The sequence below is a fragment of the Scyliorhinus canicula genome, chromosome 6, assembly GCF_902713615.1.
Source record: "Scyliorhinus canicula chromosome 6, sScyCan1.1, whole genome shotgun sequence".
Taxonomy (NCBI): Eukaryota; Metazoa; Chordata; class Chondrichthyes; order Carcharhiniformes; family Scyliorhinidae; genus Scyliorhinus; species Scyliorhinus canicula.
Genome location: NC_052151.1, coordinates 219,334,654 through 219,357,646, shown reverse-complemented (window position 1 = coordinate 219,357,646; position 22,993 = coordinate 219,334,654). Strand labels below are relative to the sequence as shown.

Sequence of the window (22,993 nt, the reverse complement as noted above, 5' to 3'; positions counted from 1 at the left end):
CACCCCCCCCCCCCCCCCCCCCCCCCCCCAACCCCCTTCCCCCACCCACTCCTAGATTAGGTGATAATAAAATCCTGGAAACTTGTAGTGTGCAGCTTTGTCAGATGCCCTGACTGTGTGGGGATCGTCTCTCAGGCTGAGATTCTCAGTGTGGAACCACCTGGAGTGCTCCGTCAGCGTACCCGTTGAGTGCCGGACTCGCTGTGTCTCCTCGTCCACTGGGGCAGAGGGGCCTGTTGTGTAGACTGGATGATGGGAATGCTGCGGTATCAGCCAGCGCTGGTTCTGGTACCTTTATGAGGTGACGGTGGTTGCGTACATGGTGGGCACCATCTGAGTCCACCATGTAACTGTTCAGTTGTGGGGAATGATTGTATACCATCGCCAACCTGTCATGGCTCCCTGCGGTCTGAATCCTGACCCTTTGACCAGGTTTCAGAGGGCCGAGTCTGTGGGCATCTCGATCAGAATGCGTTTTGCTTCTTAATCTGCCTACTTCATTCATGTTGGTCTCAAGTTTGGACTGCAAGCAGGGCCTTAGTAGTGAGAATTAGAAGGGGGTACACCTGGAGAATAGTCGTTCTGGGGCAGCTTCTGTCGTGGTAGATTCACAGGCGGATGCGTGCAGCACAGTAATCATTCCGCCAGGCCGTTGGGTATAGGGGATAAAAGCAAATTACTGCGGATGCTGGAATCTGAAACGAAAGGGAAAATGCTGGAAAAGCTCAGCGGGTCCGGCAGCATCTGTCGGGAGAGAGAAAGGAGCTAACATTTCGAGTCCGATCTCTCTTTGTCAAAGCGGCAGCTGTTCTCCTTGGAGCGGGAAAGTTGGAGGGAAGATTTAATAGTTTATCAAAATCATGTGTGTTTTCAAGACACACATAAACAGAGAGAGAATGTACCCCCTGAGTGAAGGGTCTGTAATCAGAGAGGAGAGGAGTAAGGCAATTGGCAAAGAGACAGAGGCAACATGTGAAACAATATTAAGCACAGAGAGTTGTAATCCAGAATTGACTGGATGGGAGAGGGTGTAGTTTCAATAGGAATTTTCTCAAAGAAATTGCATAAACTCTCGCAGGGAGATAAGGAACAGGGGTACGAGGATCATTGATTCGAGTCTTTCACAGAGTTCTCACAGGAGTAATAACTTCATCTTTCAACTGTGGGTGAGCTGCCTGCATTTGTGGTGTTGAATATTTTTCGGGGTCCAGCATTGAAATAATGCGCAGCAAATGGGTGGGACTTTCTGTGCAGTGAATGAGTTGATGGGGTGGGATAACATGCACATTTTTTTAACAGTCCTACATTGTCTCAGTGTCTCACCCACATGACCAATCAGGATACAGCATGCCAAGGTAGAGCACGGGTTCCCTTCGTCCGCCGTCTCACTCTCCGTCAAAGTAATTCAGAGACAGGCTGCTGAAGACGTTGTCAGGTATGTCAGAGCAAAATGTTGTGGATAGTGTGGTGAGTTAAACCTGTTCGGATTTGTGGCAGGTAATTATGGTTTTATCGTATCTCTCCCGCCCCGTAGCAACATGTATTGCTTCATGTCTGAATTTAGGACGTAGCGAACGGCTTTGCATGTTTAACAGTTGAAAGATACAGTTCTGAAGAAAGATTGTCTTTTTTTTAAATTGTATTTTATTCCAAACATGTATAAATAAGAACAGTAATAAATCCAACAGAACAATCAGCAACATTCAGTTTGTATCATTTGATCTTGTTTTTCCCGGACCCTGCCCCTTCCGCATGATGAACAGCTCTTCAAACATTGTCATGAGCAATCCCCACCGTGACTCAAAACCTTCCTCCGACCCCCTGAACTCAAATTAGATTTTTTTTTCCAAAAGTAGAAAGCTAAACCCAGCCTGGCTGCCACTCCTGCTGGCGAGTCCGCCTTTCAATTTAACAAAATCCTCCCCACCATCGGGTCTGGCCTGACCTCTACCCCAATAGTTTAACTTAATATCCCAAACGCAGCTTCCCAGTCCCTTGCCAGCTTCCCCCCTCCCTGGCCCCCAGAATATGAGCATGTGGTTCACTCGCCCTCACCCATATTTTCCACAAACGTTAACTACCTCACAAAAAAACCGCTAATTCGTGCTCGAGTCGTTTGCACTCTGTGCACAGTCTTAAACTGCATTGGTCTCACCTACATACGAGAGGAAGTAACATACACCCCATAAATAGCATTGCACCACAGACTCAATCCATTTTCTTACTCTTCTCTGATGTGTTGGGTAAGCTGGGTCTGCGAGGACTGCGTTTACTGCAGCAGTGAGAGAGACAGACTTCCAACACTTGGAGAAATACAACTCGATTTTATTGAACTCTTAACTATCATTCATACTTTAACTCGGGGCAGCACGGTAGCATTGTGGTTAGCACAATCGCTTCACAGCTCCAGGGCCCCAGGTTCGATTCCCGGCTTGGGTCACTGTCTGTGCGGAGTCTGCACATCCTCCCCGTGTGTGCGTGGGTTTCCTCCGGGTGTTCCGGTTTCCTCCCACAGTCCAAAGAGGGGCAGGTTAGGTGGATTGGCCGTGATAAATTGCCCTTAGTGTCCAAAATTGCCCTTAGTGTTGGGTGGGGTTACTGGGTTATGGGGATAGGGTGGAGGTGTTGACCTTGGGTGTGGTGCTCTTTCCAAGAGCCGGTGCAGACTCGATGGGCCGAATGGCCTCCTTCTGCACTGTAAATTCTATGATCTATAACCGTGGGTTGACACTATGCTGAGTTGACTGGAGACCTGAGGCTAACCTGACCAGACTAACTGACTACCACATGGTTTTTGTTCTAGTTGTTGCTCACGGGCTCTGACTGTCTCAGAGGCTGGATCCCGAGAGAGCGGGAAAACTAGTGCCCTCTGGCTTTATAGTGGCCGTGTCCTGTCTGGTGATTGGCTGCTGTGTTCTGTGTGTTGATTGGTCATCCTGTGTGTCAATCAATGCCTGTCTGTGCACCATCATATACCTGTGTGTACATTATGACATTCTCCTTCTCCCACTTACATTTAGTCCTCTTGAGTTGTGTACCACCCCCACAGCTCCCCAAGCAACCCATATATCTCCAATCGCCGTTTCAAGCCTCGTCTGGGAGCATCAAATGCTCCAACAGAGTACACCCAGGCAGCATGGAAAACACCCTTCACTCCTTCCTTACAAAGTCCCATACCTGCATTAACCTAAATTCACCCCCTCTTGGCAGCTCAAATCTAAACCCGCAAACTGCCCTTCCAGGTACAAGCCCCTCACCTTCTCCAGTTCCACCTCCCTCCATCTTTTATATATCACATCCATCTCCCCCGGCTTAAACCTGTGGTTCTCACACAATAGTGTCAACGCTGCCGTCCCTCCAATTTAAATTGCCTTCTCAGTCGGTTCCATACCTCAACCAGTGATTGCACCACTGGGCTCTCTGTGTACTCCCTCGGAGACAAACAAGAACCTTGAGAACACATTCATCTTTCTGACCCGCACTGTCCCTGCCAACATCGGATGCAGTGTATCCAATCTCTTAAGGTCCCCTTTAATCTCTTCCACCAGTGTTGTCAAGTTCCCATTCCCTTGTCACCCGAATCCTAGGTGTGGGGCGGCTGGTTAACACAGTGATTAGCACTGTTGCTTCACAGCGCCAGGATCCGAGGTTCGATTCCCGGCTTGGGTCACTGTCTGTGCGGAGTCTGCACGTTCTCCTCGTGTCTGCGTGGGTTTCCTCCGGGTGCTCCGGTTTCCTCCCACAGTCCAAAGACCTGATAGGTGAATTGAACATTGTGAATTCTCCCTCAGTGTACCCAAACAGGCGCCAGAGTGGGGCTTTTCACAGTAACTTCATTGCAGTGTTAATGTCAGCCTACTTTCTCCACATTTAATCTATACCCTGAGAAGGCCCCAGCCTCTCCAGTATTCTCATGATGCTGTCCATTCTCTCAAGTGCATCTGACACACACAACAACAGATTGCCCGCATATAGCGATACCCGATGCTCCCTATTGCCCCTCACAATCCTCCGTCAATCCCCTGAGGGCCATCGCCAAGGGTTCAATCGCCAGCACAGAAAGCAACATCAACAGTGGACTTGCCTGCCTCATACCCCTGTATGGCTCGAATTTTCGTGAATTCATTCCGTTTGTGGCAACTTGCCACTGGGGTTGTATCTAACAAGCATGCCCACGCCACAAACTTCAGTCCAAATCCAAACCTGTCCAAAGTTTCAAGTAAGACAGTAACTCCCATCTGCTCCATTCCACCTAGTCGAAGGCCTTCTCCACATCTATGGAGACAACAGCCCCCTCGACTGAGTCATTATCACATTTAAATGCTTCCTGAGAGGGCAGCACGGTAGCATTGTGGATAGCACAATGGCTTCACAGCTCCAGGGTCCCAGGTTCGATTCCCGGCTTGGGTCACTGTCTGTGCGGAGTCTGCACATCCTCCCCGTGTGTGCGTGGGTTTCCTCCGGGTGCTCCGGTTTCCTCCCACAGTCCAAAGATGTGCGGGTTAGGTGGATTGGCCGTGATAAATTGCCCTTAGTGTCCAAAATTGCACTTAGTGTTGGGTGGGGTTACTGGGTTATGGGGATAGGGTGGAGGTGTTGAACTTGGGTAGGGATGCTCTTTCCAAGGGCCGGTGCAGACTCGATGGGCCGAATGGCCTCCTTCTGCACTGTAAATTCTATGATCTATGATATTACTTGTTCTTATAAAACCAGTTGGGTCTTCTGCTACCAACAATGGCACACATCCCTCCAGCCTTCCCAACAACACCTTGGCCAGCATCCTAATGTCAGTATTTAACAATGAAATGGGCCAATAAGACACACACTCCAACGGATCTTTCCCACTTTTTGGCATTAATGATTCAAATTTTTCACAGCGTTGGTACAGGCCCAATGATTTGATCATGTAAACAGCCGGTGAGCTGCCTGCATGTCTATAAAGAAGGGTGTGGCATTTAAGGTGAACGTTGGCATGTTGTTTTTCAATAGACAATTCCAGCATTGAAATAATGCACAGAAAACCGATGTGAGTGGGACGTTCCGTGCGGTGAATGAGGTGATGGGGTGGGTGAGGTTATTTGCATCTTCATTGTAAACAGTCCAGAGCCTGTAGGTAGTTACAGGTATGATCCACAGTGACCAATCAGGATGAAGCCGCCCAATATAGAGCACGGGTTTGCTTCCTCTGCAGTCTCACTCTGCGTCAAAGTAATTCAGAGACAGGCTGCTGAAGACTTAGTCAGGTATGTCAGAGCTAAATGTTGTGGAAAGTGTGGTGAGTTAAACTTGTTCAGATTTGCTGGGTACAGAAAGAAGGTAATGACGGTGTTAACATATAATTATAATCTTTATTATTGTCATAAGTCGGCTTACATTAACACTGCAACACAGTTACTGTGAAAAGCCCCTAGTCGCCACATTCCGGTGCCTGTTCGGGTACACAGAGAGAAAATTCAGAATGCCCAATTCACCGAACGCACGTCTTTCGGGACTTGTGGGAGGAAACCGGAGCACCCGGAGGAAACCCACGCGGACACGGGGAGGACGTGCAGACTCTGCGCAGACAATACTAAATACTGAGCTACCGTGCCACCCCCCACCCCTCCTGCCCCGTAGCAAATGTATTTCATGTTTAGGATGTAGAACACGGCTTTGCTAATTTGATTATGGAAATACATGCCAGATCTGGCAGCGCTAAAGAATGATTGCCGATCTTAAGTATTGGGAGAAAATATTTTTCCTGTTGCTGTCTCGAAGGTTTGGGCACCCGTCCTGTGGGGTGGGGAGCAAGGGTCAGTCACAGACACAGCATGCACCTGGTCAGGGGCCACTTGCTTCGCCCAAAGTTCGTGTTCTGCAGAATTCAGTGTTTGTACAATGGTCAAGTCTGGCTGGCATGCATGGCCAAGTCCAAACCTTCACTCCAACATCAACCATTGGGTGCGGTTAATCACGACTTGAGTTAAAGTCTGTTTAAACCCCCGCTGCTCAATGGCATTTTGCCGATTTATTTTGGCCAAAGCGAGGAACTCCCCGTCGAGGGGCTGGTTTAGCACACTGGGCTAAATCGCTGGCTTTGAAAGCAGACCAAGGCAGGCCAGCAGCACGGTTTGATTCCCGTACCAGCCTCCCCGGACAGGCGCCGGAATGTGGCGACTAGGGGCTTTTCACAGTAACTTCATTGACGCCTACTCGTGACAATAAGCAATTTTCATTTCATTTTTCATTTCATGTGTTCATTTTTCAAGTCATATTCAGGACGCCCTTTATAAAGGCAGCTCTGATCTTTCAGTCCCCCTCAGTGCCCCCTGTCATAATATACATCCAAGTATATGATGGTGCACAGACAGGCAGTGATTGACACACAGGACGACCAATGAACACACAGAACACAGCAGCCAATCGCCAGACAGGACACGGCCACTATAAAGCCAGAGGCACTAGTTTTCCCGCTCTCTCGGGATCCAGCCTCTGAGACAGTCAGAGCTCGTGAGCAGCAGCCAGTACAAACACCATGTGGTAGTCAGTAAGTCTGGTCAGGCTAGCCTCAGGTCTCCAGTCAACTCAGCATAGTGTCAACCCACAGTTAAACATGTAATATAGTTAGTTGTTAAATAATATTGTGTTGCATCTCATCAAGTGTTGGAAGCCTGTCTCTCTCTACACTGCATCAAACGCAGTCCACATCGACCCAGCTTACCCAACACATCATGGTACCAGGTCTGGATGTTGAGAATTGACGGACCTACCTTGAGGTAATCTGCCGTGACCAGCAATCAGCCATCCGGTAACATGGGCAACGTCCGCCCTCCCCCGCAGCTCCGCATCGCCGGCAACCTCGGTGCCAACTGGAAGATCTTCAAACAGAAGTTTCAACTCTATCTCGAAGCCACTGACCTCCAGGCCACATCGGACGCCAGGAAGATCGCACTATTTCTCTCCACAGCCGGGGGCCACGCCATCCACATCGACAACTCCCTTACATTCGCTGAAGGCGAAGACAAGACAAAATTCAAACAGTCCTGCTGAAGTTTGACAGCCACTGTGACATTGAGGTAAATGAGAGCTTTGAACGGTACGTTTTTCAGCAGAGGCTTCAGGGTAAGGATGAACCTTTTCAATCCTTTCTGACCCATCTCCACATCCTCGCGCAGTCATGTAACTATGGCTCAACAACTGATTCCATGATCCAGGATCAGATCGTTTTCGGGGTCCACTCCGATTCCCTTTGCCAGCAGCTCCTGAAAGTCAAGCAGCTCACCCTCACCATCGCCATCGAAACGTGCGTTCTCCACGAGCACGCTAACAACCGGTACTCCCACATCAGGGCGGCAGAAACCACAAAGCTAACCTCCCACGAGGCGGAACGGCTGCCGGCTATCGCACAAATGCAGGGCCGACAGATCAATGAGAATGGCCATTTCGCTCGCTTTTCCCGGGCCCCTGCGCATGCACGCCATGGCCAAGGGGACGACGAGACAGACGACCAGCCTGCGCAGGTGCGTTGGCGCACGGAAAGCGCTGACGTTGGCGTCATGACGTGTCCGAATTGTGGCTCTGCCCATTTAAAGCGGCAATGTCCAGCAAAATCACGACGGTGTCTATAGTGTGGCAAGCTTGGCCACTATGCAGCTCTTTGCAGATCTGCTCCACTGCCCAGCACAGAGCGATCCCAGCCACAGCGCAGGGGCGTCCGGTCAGTACAGCAGCCCGTTACAGACTCCGACCCCGACAGCCCACCAGATCCTGACACCGAGTGCCTCAAATCCCCATTCCGGGTGGGCATCATTACTGAGCATGCGCTGCCTTTCTCAACGATGGTGAAACACTTCCCAATCCTGAGCATTGATCCGGACGACGAGTTGTGTGCCACCCTTACGGTTAACAAGGCTCGCACACGCTTCAGGCTGGACACCGGCAAACCTCATTTCAAAGTCTGACCTCGACACCATCCGTGTCAAACCAAGCATTCTTCCACCGGCCTGCCAGCTCCTTGACTACAATGGCATTGCCATTGCTGCCAGTGGCTCATGCCAGCTTGGGGTGTCCAATAGGTCATTGAAAGCGACGCTGCGATTTGAAATCGGGGGAACCGACAGAGCTTCTCTGCTCGGGCCTGACAGAGCTTCCCTGCTCAGTGCTCGGGCCTGACAGAGCTTCCCTGCTCGGGCCTGACAGAGCTTCCCTGCTCGGTGCTTGGGCCTGACAGAGCTTCCCTGCTCGGTGCTCGGGCCTGACAGAGCTTCCCTGCTCGGTGCTCGGACCTGACAGAGCTTCCCTGCTCGGTGCTCGGGCCTGACAGAGCTTCCCTGCTCGGGCCTGACAGAGCTTCCCTGCTCGGTGCTCGGGCCTGACAGAGCTTCCCTGCTCGGTGCTCGGGCCTAACAGAGCTTCCCTGCTCGGGCCTGACAGAGCTTCCCTGCTCGGTGCTCGGGCCTGACAGAGCATCCCTGCTCGGTGCTCGGGCCTGACAGAGCTTCCCTGCTCGGGCCTGACAGAGCTTCCCTGCTCGGTGCTCGGGCCTGACAGAGCTTCCCTGCTCGGTGCTCGGGCCTGACAGAGCTTCCCTGCTCGGGCCTGACAGAGCTTCCCTGCTCGGTGCTCGGGCCTAACAGAGCTTCCCTGCTCGGACCTGACAGAGCTTCCCTGCTCGGTGCTCGGGCCTGACAGAGCTTCCCTACTCGGTGCTCGGGCCTGACAGAGCTTCCCTGCTCGGGCCTGACAGAGCTTCCCTGCTCGGTGCTCGGGCCTGACAGAGCTTCCCTGCTTGGCCTGACAGAGCTTCCCTGCTCGGTGCTCGGGCCTGACAGAGCATCCCTGCTCGGTGCTCGGGCCTGACAGAGCTTCCCTGCTCGGGCCTGACAGAGCTTCCCTGCTCGGGCCTGACAGAGCTTCCCTGCTCGGTGCTCGGGCCTGACAGAGCTTCCGTGCTTGGTGTTCGGGCCTGACAGAGCTTCCCTGCTCGGTGTTCGGGCCTGACAGAGCTTCCCTGCTCGGTGCTCGGGCCTGACAGAGCTTCCCTGCTCGGGCCTGACAGAGCTTCCCTGCTCGGTGCTCGGGCCTAACAGAGCTTCCCTGCTCGGACCTGACAGAGTTTCCCTACTCGGTGCTCGGGCCTGACAGAGCTTCCCTGCTCGGGCCTGACAGAGCTTCCCTGCTCGGTGCTCGGGCCTGACAGAGCTTCCCTGCTCGGTGCTCGGGCCTGACAGAGCTTCCCTGCTCGGGCCTGACAGAGCTTCCCTGCTCGGGCCTGACAGAGCTTCCCTGCTCGGTGCTCGGGCCTGACAGAGCTTCCCTGCTCGGTGCTCGGGCCTAACAGAGCTTCCCTGCTCGGTGCTCGGGCCTGACAGAGCTTCCCTGCTCGGGCCTGACAGAGCTTCCCTGCTCGGGCCTGACAGAGCTTCCCTGCTCGGTGCTCGGGCCTGACAGAGCTTCCCTGCTCGGGCCTGACAGAGCTTCCCTGCTCGGTGCTCGGGCCTAACAGAGCTTCCCTGCTCGGACCTGACAGAGTTTCCCTACTCGGTGCTCGGGCCTGACAGAGCTTCCCTGCTCGGGCCTGACAGAGCTTCCCTGCTCGGTGCTCGGGCCTGACAGAGCTTCCCTGCTCGGTGCTCGGGCCTGACAGAGCTTCCCTGCTCGGGCCTGACAGAGCTTCCCTGCTCGGGCCTGACAGAGCTTCCCTGCTCGGTGCTCGGGCCTGACAGAGCTTCCCTGCTCGGTGCTCGGGCCTAACAGAGCTTCCCTGCTCGGTGCTCGGGCCTGACAGAGCTTCCCTGCTCGGGCCTGACAGAGCTTCCCTGCTCGGGCCTGACAGAGCTTCCCTGCTCGGTGCTCGGGCCTGACAGAGCTTCCCTGCTCGGGCCTGACTGAGCTTCCCTGCTCGGTGCTCGGGCCTGACAGAGCTTCCCTGCTCGGTGCTCGGGCCTGACAGAGCTTCCCTGCTCGGGCCTGACAGAGCTTCCCTGCTCTGTGCTCGGGCTTGACAGAGCTTCCCTGCTCGGGCCTGACAGAGCTTCCCTGCTCGGTGCTCGGGTCTGACAGAGCTTCCCTGCTTGGGCCTGACTGAGCTTCCCTGCTCGGTGCTCGGGCCTGACAGAGCTTCCCTGCTCGGTGCTCGGGCCTGACAGAGCTTCCCTGCTCGGTGCTTGGGCCTGACAGAGCTTCCCTGCTCAGTGCTCAGGCCTGACAGAGCTTCCCTGCTCGGGCCTGACAGAGCATCCCTGCTCGGTGCTCGGGCCTGACAGAGCTTCCCTGCTCGGGCCTGACAGAGCTTCCCTGCTCGGTGCTCGGGCCTGACAGAGCTTCCCTGCTCGGTGCTCGGGCCTGACAGAGCTTCCCTGCTCGGGCCTGACAGAGCTTCCCTGCTCGGTGCTCGGGCCTGACAGAGCATCCCTGCTCGGTGCTCGGGCCTGACAGAGCTTCCCTGCTCGGTGCTCGGGCCTGACAGAGCTTCCCTGCTCGGGCCTGACAGAGCTTCCCTGCTCTGGCCTGACTGAGCTTCCCTGCTCGGTGCTCGGGCCTGACAGAGCTTCCCTGCTCGGTGCTCGGGCCTGACAGAGCTTCCCTGCTCAGTGCTCGGGCCTGACAGAGCTTCCCTGCTCGGTGCTCGGGCCTGACAGAGCTTCCCTGCTCGGTGCTCGGGCCTGACAGAGCATCCCTGCTCGGGCCTGACAGAGCTTCCCTGCTCAGTGCTCGGGCCTGACAGAGCTTCCCTGTTCGGGCCTGACAGAGCTTCCCTGCTCGGGCCTGACAGAGCTTCCCTGTTCGGGCCTGACAGAGCATCCCTGCTCGGGCCTGACAGAGCTTCCCTGCTCGGTGCTCGGGCCTGACAGAGCTTCCCTGCTCGGTGCTCGGGCCTGACAGAGCTTCCCTGCTCGGTGCTCGGGCCTGACAGAGCTTCCCTGCTCGGTGCTCGGGCCTGCAAACCCCTGAACCTAGTACAGCAGGTTCACACCATGTCGTCCGCATAGGCACCAGCCTCACCGAATGATAACTTCCAGGCTCAACTCGATGACATCATAGCGCAATACCATAGCGTGTTCGAAGGTATGAGCACACTCCCATACCGATACAAAATCCTATTGAAGCCAAACACCATCCCTGTGGGTCACGCACCATGTCGGGTGCCGGCACCCCTCAAGGGCCGCCTCAAGCAGCAGCTGGAAGACCTCCAGGACCAGGGCATCATACCAAAGGTCACAGAACCCACCGACTGGGTCAGCTCCATGGTCTGCTTCAAGAAGCCGTCGGGGAACTTCGAATCTGTATCGACCCCAAAGATTTAAACCGCAACATCATGCGGGAGCATTACCCGATCCCGAAACGTGAAGAGTTGACCAATGAGATGGCTCATGCCAAATTCTTTACTAAGCTGGATGCCTCCAAGGGTTTTTGGCAAATACAGCTGGACGCATCCAGTCGCAAGCTGTGCACGTTCAATACCCCGTTTGGTTGCTACTGCTACAACCGGATGCCTTTTGGCATCATCTCTGCCTCAGAGGTATTTCACCGCATCATGGGACAGATGATGGAGGGTATCGAGGGGGTGCGCGTGTATGTTGACGATGTCATAACCTGCTCCACAGAACACATCGATCACCTCAAGCAGGTTTTCCACAGAATCTATGAGCATGGCCTCCAGCTCAACAAGGCCAAGTGCTCGTTCGGCCAATCAGAAATCAAATTCCTTGGCGACCACATCGCGCAGCAAAGCGTGCGGCCAGATGCTGACAAGGTCTCGGCGATCAACGCCATGAAGACCCCAGAGGACAAGAAGGCGGTCCTCCGCTTTCTTGGGATGGTCAACTTCCTCGGGAAGTTGATTCCCAACATGGCGTCCCACACCACAGCCGTCCGCCATCTCGTCAGAAAATCGACAGAATTCCAGTGGCTGCCGCTCATGAGAAAGAATGGCGTGAGCTGAGGGCGAAGCTCACCACAGCCCCGGTTCTGGTGTTCTTCAACCCTACCAAGGAGACCAAAATATCCACTGATGCGAGCCAGGACGGTATTGGGGCGGAGCTCCTCCAACGGGATGACTCCTCCTCCTGGGCCCAGTTGCCTATGCCTCTAGAGCCATGACGCCCACTGAGCAACGGTACGCTCAGATTCAGAAGGAATGCCTGGGCGTCCTAACGGGAATCGACAAGTTTCACTATGTGTATGGCCTCCGAAAATTCACGGTTGAGATGGACCACAGGCCATTGGTCCACATCATCCAAACAGACCTCAATGACATGACGCCACGTTCACAACGCATCCTCCTCAAGCTCCGTCACTACGATTTTGACCTGGTTTACACCCCGGGCAAAGAGCCCATTGTTGCAGATGCACTTTCCAGGTCTGTCACCACACCGTGTGAGCAGACTGACATCGTATGTCAAATCGACGCGCAGGTGCAACTCTGTGCCTCCAACTTCCCGGCCTCTGATGAGAGGGTTGTGCAAATTCGTGAGGAGACGGCCAGGGACCCTCTGCTCCAGCGGGTGATGCAGCACCTCACGAATGGCTGGCAGAAGGGGCAGTGTCCCCAGTTTTACAATGTCAAGGACGATCTGATGGTGGGAGACAGCATCCTCATGAAGCTTGACAGAACTGTGATCCCGCAGAGCGTGCGAGATATGGTGCTCGGCCAAATCCATGAGGGTAACCTGGGGGTCGCCGTCGAGCTCGAGAGGCAGTCTACTGGCCGGGCATCAGCCAAGACGTCGTCAACATGGTCGTCAATTGCTCTACGTGTCAAAAGCTCCAGCCGGCTCAGCCTTAAGAAACTCTACAGCAACGTGAGATGGTGACCTCCCCATGGTCCAAAGTCGAGATTGACCTGTTCCATGCCAAGGGGCGTGACTATGTCCTCCAAGTGGACTACTTTTCCAATTACCCTAAAGTGGTCAGACTGTCTGACCTCACATCAGCGGCGGTGATCAAGGCATGCAAGGAAACTTTCGTCCGACATGGGATCCCACTCACGGTGATGAGTGACAACGGCCCCTGTTTTTACAGCCAGGAGTGGTCTGACTTTGCCCGGCTGTACAACTTTCAGCACGTCACATCCAGCCCCCACTACCCCCAGTCAAACGGGAAGGCCGAAAAAGGGGTCCACATTGTCAAAAGATTACTATGTAAGGCTGCAAACTCAGGCTCCGATTTCAACCTGGCGCTGTTGGCATACAGAGCGACCCCGCTGTCCACTGGGATGTCTCCAGCTCGCCTTGCACACTGCTTCCTCCGGACTCGCCCTGCCATGAGGCCACCAGCTATTCTACCGACCTCTGCGACCACCGCGTTGGAGGCAGCCCCCTCCCCCCCCCGACCAGGTGCAGGCAGCCCCTGACCCACCCTTGAGACGGTCAACCAGAATTCGTCGCCCACCACCGAGACTGAACTTATAGACTGTCTGTTGCATTACCTTGTTCTCTCATCGTTTGCACATCTGTACATATCGTTTTTAAAAATGTTTTATCTGCCCTCTCTCTGCACTAGACACCTTCCCATGTATACAAGTTAGCATGCTCTGTATATAGTCAAGTACCTGTACACATCTTCACGCACACACACCTCATTATATATTACCGGAACACATATTTTTTTAAAAAGGGGGGGATGTCATAATATACATCCATGTATATGATGATGCACAGACAGGCCGTGATTGACACGCAGGATGGCCAGTGAACACACAGAACACAGCAGCCAATCACCAGACAGGACACGACCACTAAAAAGCCAGAGGGCACCAGTTTTCCCGCTCCCTCGGGATCCAGCCTCTGGGATAGTCAGAGCTCGTGAGCAGCAACTAGTACAAACACCATGTGGTAGTCAGTTAGTCTGGTCAGGTTAGCCTCAGGTCTCCAGTCAACTCAGCATAGTGCCAACCCACAGTTAAGCATGTATTATAGTTCGATGTGAAATAATATCGTGTTGCATCTCATCAAGTGTTGGAAGCCTGTCTCTCTTCTGCACTGCATCAAACGCAGTCCACATAGACCCAGCCTGCCCAACACATCACCTCCCACTGCAGCCTCCGGACCCCCCACCGCCATTATTCCATAAGATGCAGGATCAGAATTAGGCCACTTGGCCCATCGAGTCTGCTCCACCATTCAATCATGGCTGATATGTTTGTCATTCCCATTCTCCTGCCTTCTCTCCACAGCCCCCGATCCCCTCATTAATCAAGAACCTATCTATCTATGTCTTAAAGACACTCAGTGATTTGGCCTCCACAGCCTTCTGCGGCAAAGAGTTCCACAGATTCACCACCCTCTGGCTGCAGAAATTCCTCCTCATCTCTGTTTTAAAGGATGGTCCCTTTAGTCTGAGGCTGTATCCTCTGGTTCTAGTTTCTCCTACTCGTGGAAATATCCACTCCACGTCCACTCTATCCAGGCCCCGCAGTATCTTGTACGTTTCAACAAGAACCCTCATCCATATAAACTCAAACGTGTACAGACACAGAGTCCTCATATGTTTCTCATATACGACAAGCTCTTCATTCCAGGGATAATTCTTGTGAACCTCCCTCTGGACCCTTTCCAAGGCCAACACATCCTTCCTTAGAAATGGCAACTAACGTATTCACACCAAAGAGTTGAGTCAAGTCAATTTATTGGTGGCAGCTTTTGGGGGATGTAGGGGTAGGGGTTACATACCCCCCTAGCAATAATTAGCTTCCAATCACTTTCCTCTGAAACCATTCGTTATCTGATGCTCGCAACTCCTTGTTCACAATTCCAAGGATAATAGGTGTGTCAATAGTGAGTTTGTCAGCGACAGAGTGACTCAACAATTAATCAGAGGGAATGATTCACCACTGACCCTTCTTTTCAGGTCATTGCAGAGTTAGATTGTCGTCATTGTCAGTCCACACTATTGCAGGCAGAAGTTAATAATTAAACATAATAAAATAAAGAAATTAAATGAATAACATCTAATGTAAATTTCCCTTAACACCTTAGATACGGGGCAGAGAACTGCTCACAGTACCCCAAATGGGGTCTGTCCAGAGCCTTATACAGCCTCAGAAGTACATGCCTGGCCTTGTATTCTAGCCCTCTCGACATGAATGCTAACATTGCATTTACCTTCCTAACTGCCGACTGAACCTACACATTAACCTTAATAGAATCGTGAACAAGGACTCCCAAGTCCCTTTGTGCTTCTGATTTCCGAAGCATTTGCCCATTTAGAAAATAGTCTGTGCCTCCATTCCTCCTTCCAAACTGCATAACCTCACACTTTTCCACATTGTATTCCATCTGCCACTTCATTGCCCGCTCTCATAGCCTGCCCAAGTCCTTCTGCACCCCCCTCCCCCCACCCCCCCGCTACCTCAATACTACATGTTTCTCTGCATATCTTCATATCATCTACAGACTTACTAACAGTGCCTTCTTCCAGATCATTAATGTATATTGTGTAAAGTTGTGGTCCCAGTACCGACCCCTGAGGCAAACCACTCGTCACCAGCTGCCACCATGAAAAAGACCCCTTAATCCCCATTCTCTGCCTTCTGCCAGTCAGCCAATCCTCTATCAATGCCAGGATCCTACATTAAACGCCCCTACCAGCAGGGGGTCCCTAGTCCCCCAAAGGCGTTGTATAAAATTCCAACGGGAACCTGTCCGGGCACGGGGCATTCCCCGCCTGTATCGCCCAAACTCAACCTGGAATTTCTGCCCCTCCCTCAACAACCCCCCGGATGCGGGCCTCTGGGGGACTCCGAATATCTCCTAACCACCTACAGAATCTCATACACTACGTATTGAAATAAGCTCCCCCCCCCCCTGACTACTGCCTTCAGTGCCTCCCACAACATGGCGGCCGAAACCTCCCCCCCCACCGCGTCATTCAGCTTACACACCGCGAATGGCAGCCCTCGCCCGCTCAGGGACCTCCTCACCTGCCAATCCCAACTCCACTGCGGGCGTTACCCCCCTCCCCCTCTTCCCCAATTCACCTGCAAGTCCAACCAACATGGCGTCTGAAACCACAATTACCGAATACTCCGCGCCGACCACCCCTGCCAACAACGTCGTACGCAACACAAAATAATCGATCGGGGAGCACACCCTGTGCACATGAGAGAGAAAAAAACGAGAATTCCTTCGCTCTCGGCCTACCAAGCCTCCAGCCCCCCCCCCCCCCTCCCCCCCCATACGTTCCATAAACCGCCTCAATTCCCCCCTGTCACCGCCGACACCCTCAGCGACTTTGGGCTGGACCGATCCCATTCCGGCTCCAGAACTGTGATAAAATCCCCCCCCCCACCAATATCTACCGGTGCGAGTCCACACCCGCCTCGTAAACTCTACATCGTCCCAATTCGGGACATAAACATTCACCAACACCGCCAGCATCCCCTCCAATTTCCCACTCCCCATTCTATCTCACACTCATTTCCCCCTCCCCCCGGCTCTCACAATATCTTGGTAACAAACAACAATATCAACATTCAAAGACCAAAAAAGAACAGAACAACCGCCCATCCCTCACAGAAGAACAAAGAACAATGGCCCCCAAAGAAAAAGGAACACCTCCTGCGAAGTTTTTCCCTCTCCTGCCCATCCATCTCTTCCTCCGACATCCCAAAATAATATTATCGGCCATTGTCGGTCGCTCAGAGACGGGCTGGGCACAGCATCCCAAACTTCACCCGTTCTTAAAGAGGGGCAGCCTTCACTTTGGTGCACCCCTCCTCTCCTTTTGGCCAGCTGTGCGCCCAGGTCCTGGTAAACTCGAAGTTCACTGCCCGCCCAGGTATACTGCCTCGTCTGCCTCCTCAGGATCTCCCAGAAACCAGTGCAGCTGCACCATCATCGCCCTCGGAGGCTCGTTACTCTGCGGCTTCCTCATCGGCGTCCTGTCCGCCCGGTCCACCTCCAGTCGCCGTTGGGAGACCTCCTCTCCCAACAACTTCTCCAACATCTTGGCCACGTACAAGCCAGCGTCCACTCTCTCAACGTCCTCTGGCAACCCCACGATCCTCAGGATCTGTCTCCGGGAGCGGCTCTCCAGATCCTCCACCTTCTGAACTCGCTACTGGATATCACGAATTGCCCCCATCTCTGCGGGCAACGATGTGAGCTGAACCTCATACTCCCCCACCATCTCCTCTACCTTCTCCATTGCCTGGCTTTGAGCCTCCAACTTCATCACTGCATGGTCGATCCCCGCTTTAATCAGGTCTACCGTCCATCGTTGCTGGCTGAGATGGGGGCGATGCGTGATATCCAGAAGCGACTTCATGAGAAGGTGGAGGATCTGGAGAAGCGCTCCCCGGAGACAGACCCTGAGGATCGTGGAGTTGCCAGAGGACATTGGGAGAGTGGACGCTGGCTTGTACGTGGTCAAGATGTTCCAGAGACTCCTACCACTGCTGGGTGAACTCGTTCAAGAGGCCTACCAGCTGCTCGATTGACCACTGTGACATCAGGGCCGGTCCTTTACCCTCTGAAATCTTCCCCTGTGTCCCTGGGAAAGTTGCTCGCTCCAGCAGCTCCTTTCGCCTCAAACCTCTCCTGGTCCATGAATCCATCTACTGGTGGGACAAACCCTTCCTCCGCTACTTTTGTACCTTTTTCCATTAAAAAGTCTGCCCATTAACCGGGTAAAATACCCAAAAACTTCGCAACAAGTGGGAGCTATTAAATGAAATGAAATTAAATGAAAATCGCTTATTGTCACGAGTAGGCTTCGATGAAGTTACCGTGAAAAGCCCCTAGTCGCCACATTCCGGCGCCTGTTCGGGGAGGCTGTTACGGGAATCGAACCGCGCTGCTGGCCTGCCTTGGTCTGCTTTAAAAGCCAGCGATTTAGCCCAGTGAGCTAAACCAGCCCCACGTGACCACTCACACCATGGCCGTCACCGGAAGCCCCTTGACCTCCCATTTTCAATAGTAGAGTTACATTAGCTACTCCCCAATCTGTGGGAACTGTTCCAGAGTCTATAGAATCTTGGAAGATAACAACCTCCGCATCTTCTACTTCGAGGGCCACTTCCTTAAGTACCCTGGGATGTAAATTATTCAGCCCTGGCGATTTATTATCCTTTCACCCCATCAATTTCCCCAACACCATCTCCCTACTGATACTCATCTCCTCCAGTTCCTCCCTCTCACTAAACCCTGTGCGACCCAACATTTCTGGTGTATTATTTGCATCCTCCTTTGTGATACAGACCCAAAGTGTGTATTTAGTTGTTCAGCCATTTCTTTGTTCCACATTATAAAGTCCCCTGTTTCTGATGAAGATATTTGTCTTCCCCAATCTTCTTCTCTTCACATACTCACAGAAGCTTTTACAGTCAGTTTTCATGTTCCCCGCAAGATTTCGCTCGTACTCCATTTTCCCCTTCTGAATTCACTTAAATTCAAAAACAATCTTTATTGTCACAGGTAGGCTTACATTAGCACTGCAATGAAGCGACTGTGAAAAGCCCCTAGTCCCCAAATTCCGGCGCCTGTTCGGGTACACGGAGGGAGAATTCAGAATGTCCAATTCACCTAACGAGCACGTTTTTCGGGACATGTGGGCGGAAACCCGGAGCACCCGGAGGAAACCCACGCAGACACGGGGAGAACCACCATGCTACCGTGCCGCCCACTTGTGTTATGATTCTGGGACAAGTGCGCCTGGAATTTACCGCTTGTCAGGACATCGTTACACTATTCACCATCATCCCTTTAAGTAACCCTTCCCAATCCGTAACAGCCAACCCGTGCTTCATACCATCATACTTTTGTTTATTGAGATTCATGACACTCCTCTCAGAATCAACTACTTCACTCTTCATCTTCATAAGAGGATCTTATGGTGGCTGATCCACAAGGAGCCTCGCACAACCAGACTGTCAATTATTCATTTCTCATCACACAAATCCCAGTCTATGATGGCCTGCTCTCTAGTTGGTTCCTCAACATATTGGTCCAGAAAACCACCCCGTATACACTCCAGGAATTCCTCCTCGACGGTATTGGTACTAGTACGAATAATAATAATCTTTATTATTGTCACAAGTAGAATTAGAATTAGAATTAGAATTAGAACAGTACAGCACAGAACAGGCCCTTCGGCCCTCGATGTTGTGCCGAGCAATGATCACCCTACTCAAACCCACGTATCCACCCTATACCCGTAACCCAACAACCCCCATTAACCTTATTTTTTAGGACACTAAGGGCAATTTATCATGGCCAATCCACCTAACCCGCACATCTTTGGACTGTGGGAGGAAACCGGAGCACCCGGAGGAAACCCACGCACACACGGGGAGGACGTGCAGACTCCTCACAGACAGTGACCCAGCCGGGAATCGAACCTGGGACCCTGGCGCTGTGAGGCATTTATGCTAACCACTGTGCTACAGTGCTGCCCCTAAGTAGGCTTACATTAACACTGCAATGAAGCTACTGTGGAAAATCCCCTAGCCGCCACACTCCGGCGCCTGTTCGGGTACACGGAGGGAGAATTCAGAATGTCCAATTCACCTAACAAGCACGTCTTTGGACTGTGGGAGGAAACCGGAGCACCCGGAGGAAACCCACGCAGACACGGGGAGAACGTGCAGACTCCGCACAGACAGTGACCCAAGCCGGGAATCGATTTGATTTGCCCAATGTATATGCAGATTAAGATCACCCATGTTGATTTATTGCATGCGTCTCTAATTTCCTGTTGAATGCCATTTCCAACATCATTTTGGGGATCTGCATGCAACCTCCACTAACATTTTCTGCCCATTTGTCTTTCTCATAGATTTGTGTTAATATCGTCCAAAGATTCCATTTCGTGTTGAATTAAAGTATTTAAAATTACTAAATATGTTACGAATGACGATAGAAATAAATGATTTCTTCTGATGAAGGGATATGTAAGTGAGGGTTAGAATCTTTAAATGAGAACTCAGCCATTCAGGATGTACAACTTTCACCAAAGAGGAGTTGAAAGTCTGGAACTCTGTCCCTCAAAAGATTTTGAGGCTGGCGGGTCATTTGAAGGGGTTGGATCGGGGATTGACAGATTTGTGATGGGATGGGGTGTTCGGAGTTAAGGCTCCTCTTGGTCCTGTATAACGGGCTGGAGAAGGGGCTGAATGGGGCCTCCTCCTGTTCCTGTGTAACAGGCTGGAGAAGGGGCTGAATGGGGCCTCCTGTTCCTGTGTAACAGGCTGGAGAAGGGGCAGAATGGGGCCCCCTCCTGTTCCTGTGTAACAGGCTGGAGAAGGGGCTGAATGGGGCCCCCTCCTGTTCCTGTGTAACAGGCTGGAGAAGAGGTTGAATGGGGCCTCCTGTTCCTGTGTAACAGGCTGGAGAAGGGGCAGAATGGGGCCCCCTCCTGTTCCTGTGTAACAGACTGGAGAAAGGGCTGAATGGGGCCTCCTGTTCCTGTGTAACAGGCTGGAGAAGGGGCAGAATGGGGCCCCCTCCTGTTCCTGTGTAACAGGCTGGAGAAGGGGCTGAATGGGGCCCCCTCCTGTTCCTGTGTAACAGGCTGGAGAAGGGGTTGAATGGGGCCTCCTGTTCCTGTGTAACAGGCTGGAGAAGGGGCTGAATGGGGCCTCCTCTTGTTCCTGTGTAACAGGCTGGAGAAGGGGCTGAATGGAGCCTCCTCTTGTTCCTGTGTAACGGGCTGGAGAAGGGGCTGAATGGGGCCTCCTCTTGTTCCTGTGTAACAGGCTGGAGAAGGGGCTGAATGGGGCCTCCTCCTGTTCCTGTGTAACAGGCTGGAGAAGGGGTTGAATGGGGCCTGTTCCTGTGTAACAGGCTGGAGTGGGTCTGAATGGGGCCTCCTGTTCCTGTGTAACAGGCTGGAGAAGGGGCTGAATGGGGCCTCCTGTTCCTGTGTAACAGGCTGGAGAAGGGGCTGAATGGGGCCTCCTCCTGTTCCTGTGTAACAGGCTGGAGAAGGGGCTGAATGGCCTCTTTCTGTTCCTTGAAATAGGCTCAGGTGGCTGAATGGCCTCCTGCTGTTCCTGAACAGCGGTTCATCGGGCTGAATGGCCTTGGATTCCTGTGTTCCCAGTTGAAGCAAATAATTTTAAATTGGAAAATGATTCCCCTTGTGTTATCTGGGCCCCACTAAAACCAACTTGTTTTATTTATTTTATGTTACAGATCACTCGGAGCATGAAGACATTTTATGCTGCAAGTTGTTGTTTCAAATTGCTTCAAAAAAACAAATTTATTTTGCTTTTAGCGCCTTTGTTGCTGTTATTAATTATACTTGGATATTTAAGCCAGTACAGGGTTGACGATTGGCATTCTGCAGACCTCATTGACATTCCTTTCCTCATGTTGCCCAAAAGCAGCTGTCAGACCCGGCCCCCATTCCTGGTCCTCCTGGTCACCAGTGCCCAGGACCAGTTGGAAGCTCGCTCGGCCATTCGCCAGACGTGGGGGAGAGTGAGGACCGCCCACGGCCAGAGGGTGGTGACCTACTTCTTGCTGGGGTACAGCCGAGAGCATCAGGAACAGCTGCAGAAAGAGAGTTCACTGCACAAGGACATCATCCAGAAAGATTTCACCGACACTTATTACAACCTGACCCTCAAGGTGCTGATGGGCCTGGAATGGGTGAACCGATTCTGTCCGTCCGTATCCTTCGTGATGAAAACCGATTCCGACATGTTTGTGAACGTGGATTATCTGACCGAGCTCTTGTTGCAAATGAATCACAAGGACATCTTCACTGGATTCATCATGAGAAACTTTGGACCTGTTAGGAATATATTCAGTAAATGGTTCATCAGTCGACAGGAATATCCTCAGGAAAAATATCCACCATTCTGCTCCGGCACTGGGTACGTGATGTCGGCCGATGTTGCCAATCGAGTCTGGAACATTTCCAGGATCGTCCCCCATTTTAAACTGGAGGACGTCTACATCGGGCTGTGCTTGGCGGAGTTGAAGATTGATCCAGTGCAAATCCACTCGGAGGAGAAGTTCCACAATTGGAAGGTGACGTTTTCTGTTTGCGAGTTTCGTAAACTCATCACCGTGCACCAGGTGAATCCCTCCGAGCTGCTGAGCTACTGGGAATCACTGGAAGATGCAGCAGATGAGCACTGCCCAGAGATGGGCGAAGGAGGGAGGCTATCTGGGGGAGGCTTCACGCTGACTCCATCAAATACACTTCCCCTAATCCCTGTGCTCTTCAACATCATTGCAACCTTGTAAGGACCTTGTTGCTGCTGTGCTGGCTTAATAGTTAATGCACATTCATATAAATATGTTGCACATGTTGCGAAGAGATACAAGGTGTTTCGTTTCTCTTGTCACTGAAGAAAATGATCCACCTGCACACATTTCCTCCTTTCTCTTCACATTTATTGTGGAAATAGAGTTTAAGTGGTGGCCATGCTGTAGTTACACCCTCCACCCAGTGATGGTGCTGCGGAGACTCAGTTTGGCATCTCCCAGCTTCTCAACCTGGAGCAAAGCCAAAGTCACATCCCGACATCTAGTGTCATTTTAAAATTAATATCATCGTATCGAAGAGTTTTTTTTTTGGGAAGATAAATGGATCAGGGTGAAGATGTGGAGAACTTGTCCGCCGCTGTGACCAGCTTCAGAAATAACTTTCCAAAGAGGAACTGGATAAATTGTCGAAGGGGAGAATTGTTTTTCCAGAGTTCTGGGGAAAAGAGCTGGGTGAGATTGGAACTGATTAGAGAGCTCTTTCACAGGAAGGGAGGGGGGTCCAGGGACGGTCAAATTGAACTGAATGCTTTTCAGGGAACACAGTGGCTGGAATTTCTAAGCTCAGCCACAATCTAAATTAAGTTTTTTAAAAATCACGGACCAATTCTCGAAACAAATTCCTAAGTGCGGTCTGAGGCAGGAGGCGGGTTACAATTCACGTTGGGTCGGACGACGCAATCCAGATCGCAGCCCACCCAGACGAGGCCATTTTGTTGTGAGGTTGGGGTGAGCGCTGTTACCGAAATGTGCGGGGCCCAAACACGGAGGCCACCTTGTCCCTCAGAGGCCGTTTT

The 22,993-nt window shown here is 52.4% G+C and overlaps 1 protein-coding gene across 2 annotated transcripts; it reads left to right on the top strand.

The window, feature by feature from the left end:
• The first annotated feature begins 1,333 nt into the window (after positions 1-1,333).
• On the top strand, positions 1,334-22,784 carry LOC119967883 (beta-1,3-galactosyltransferase 5-like). Of its 2 annotated transcripts, none has more exons than XM_038800970.1 (2): positions 1,334-1,435; positions 21,114-22,784. In XM_038800970.1, the coding sequence occupies exon 2, from the start codon at positions 21,126-21,128 to the stop codon at positions 22,173-22,175; it is 1,050 nt and encodes a 349-aa protein (XP_038656898.1). In that variant the 5' UTR covers positions 1,334-1,435; positions 21,114-21,125; the 3' UTR covers positions 22,176-22,784. The 2 variants fall into 2 exon arrangements, with proteins under 2 accessions (XP_038656898.1, XP_038656899.1); XM_038800971.1 differs by lacking the exon at positions 1,334-1,435 and adding an exon at positions 5,216-5,243.
• The last annotated feature ends 209 nt before the right edge of the window (positions 22,785-22,993 follow it).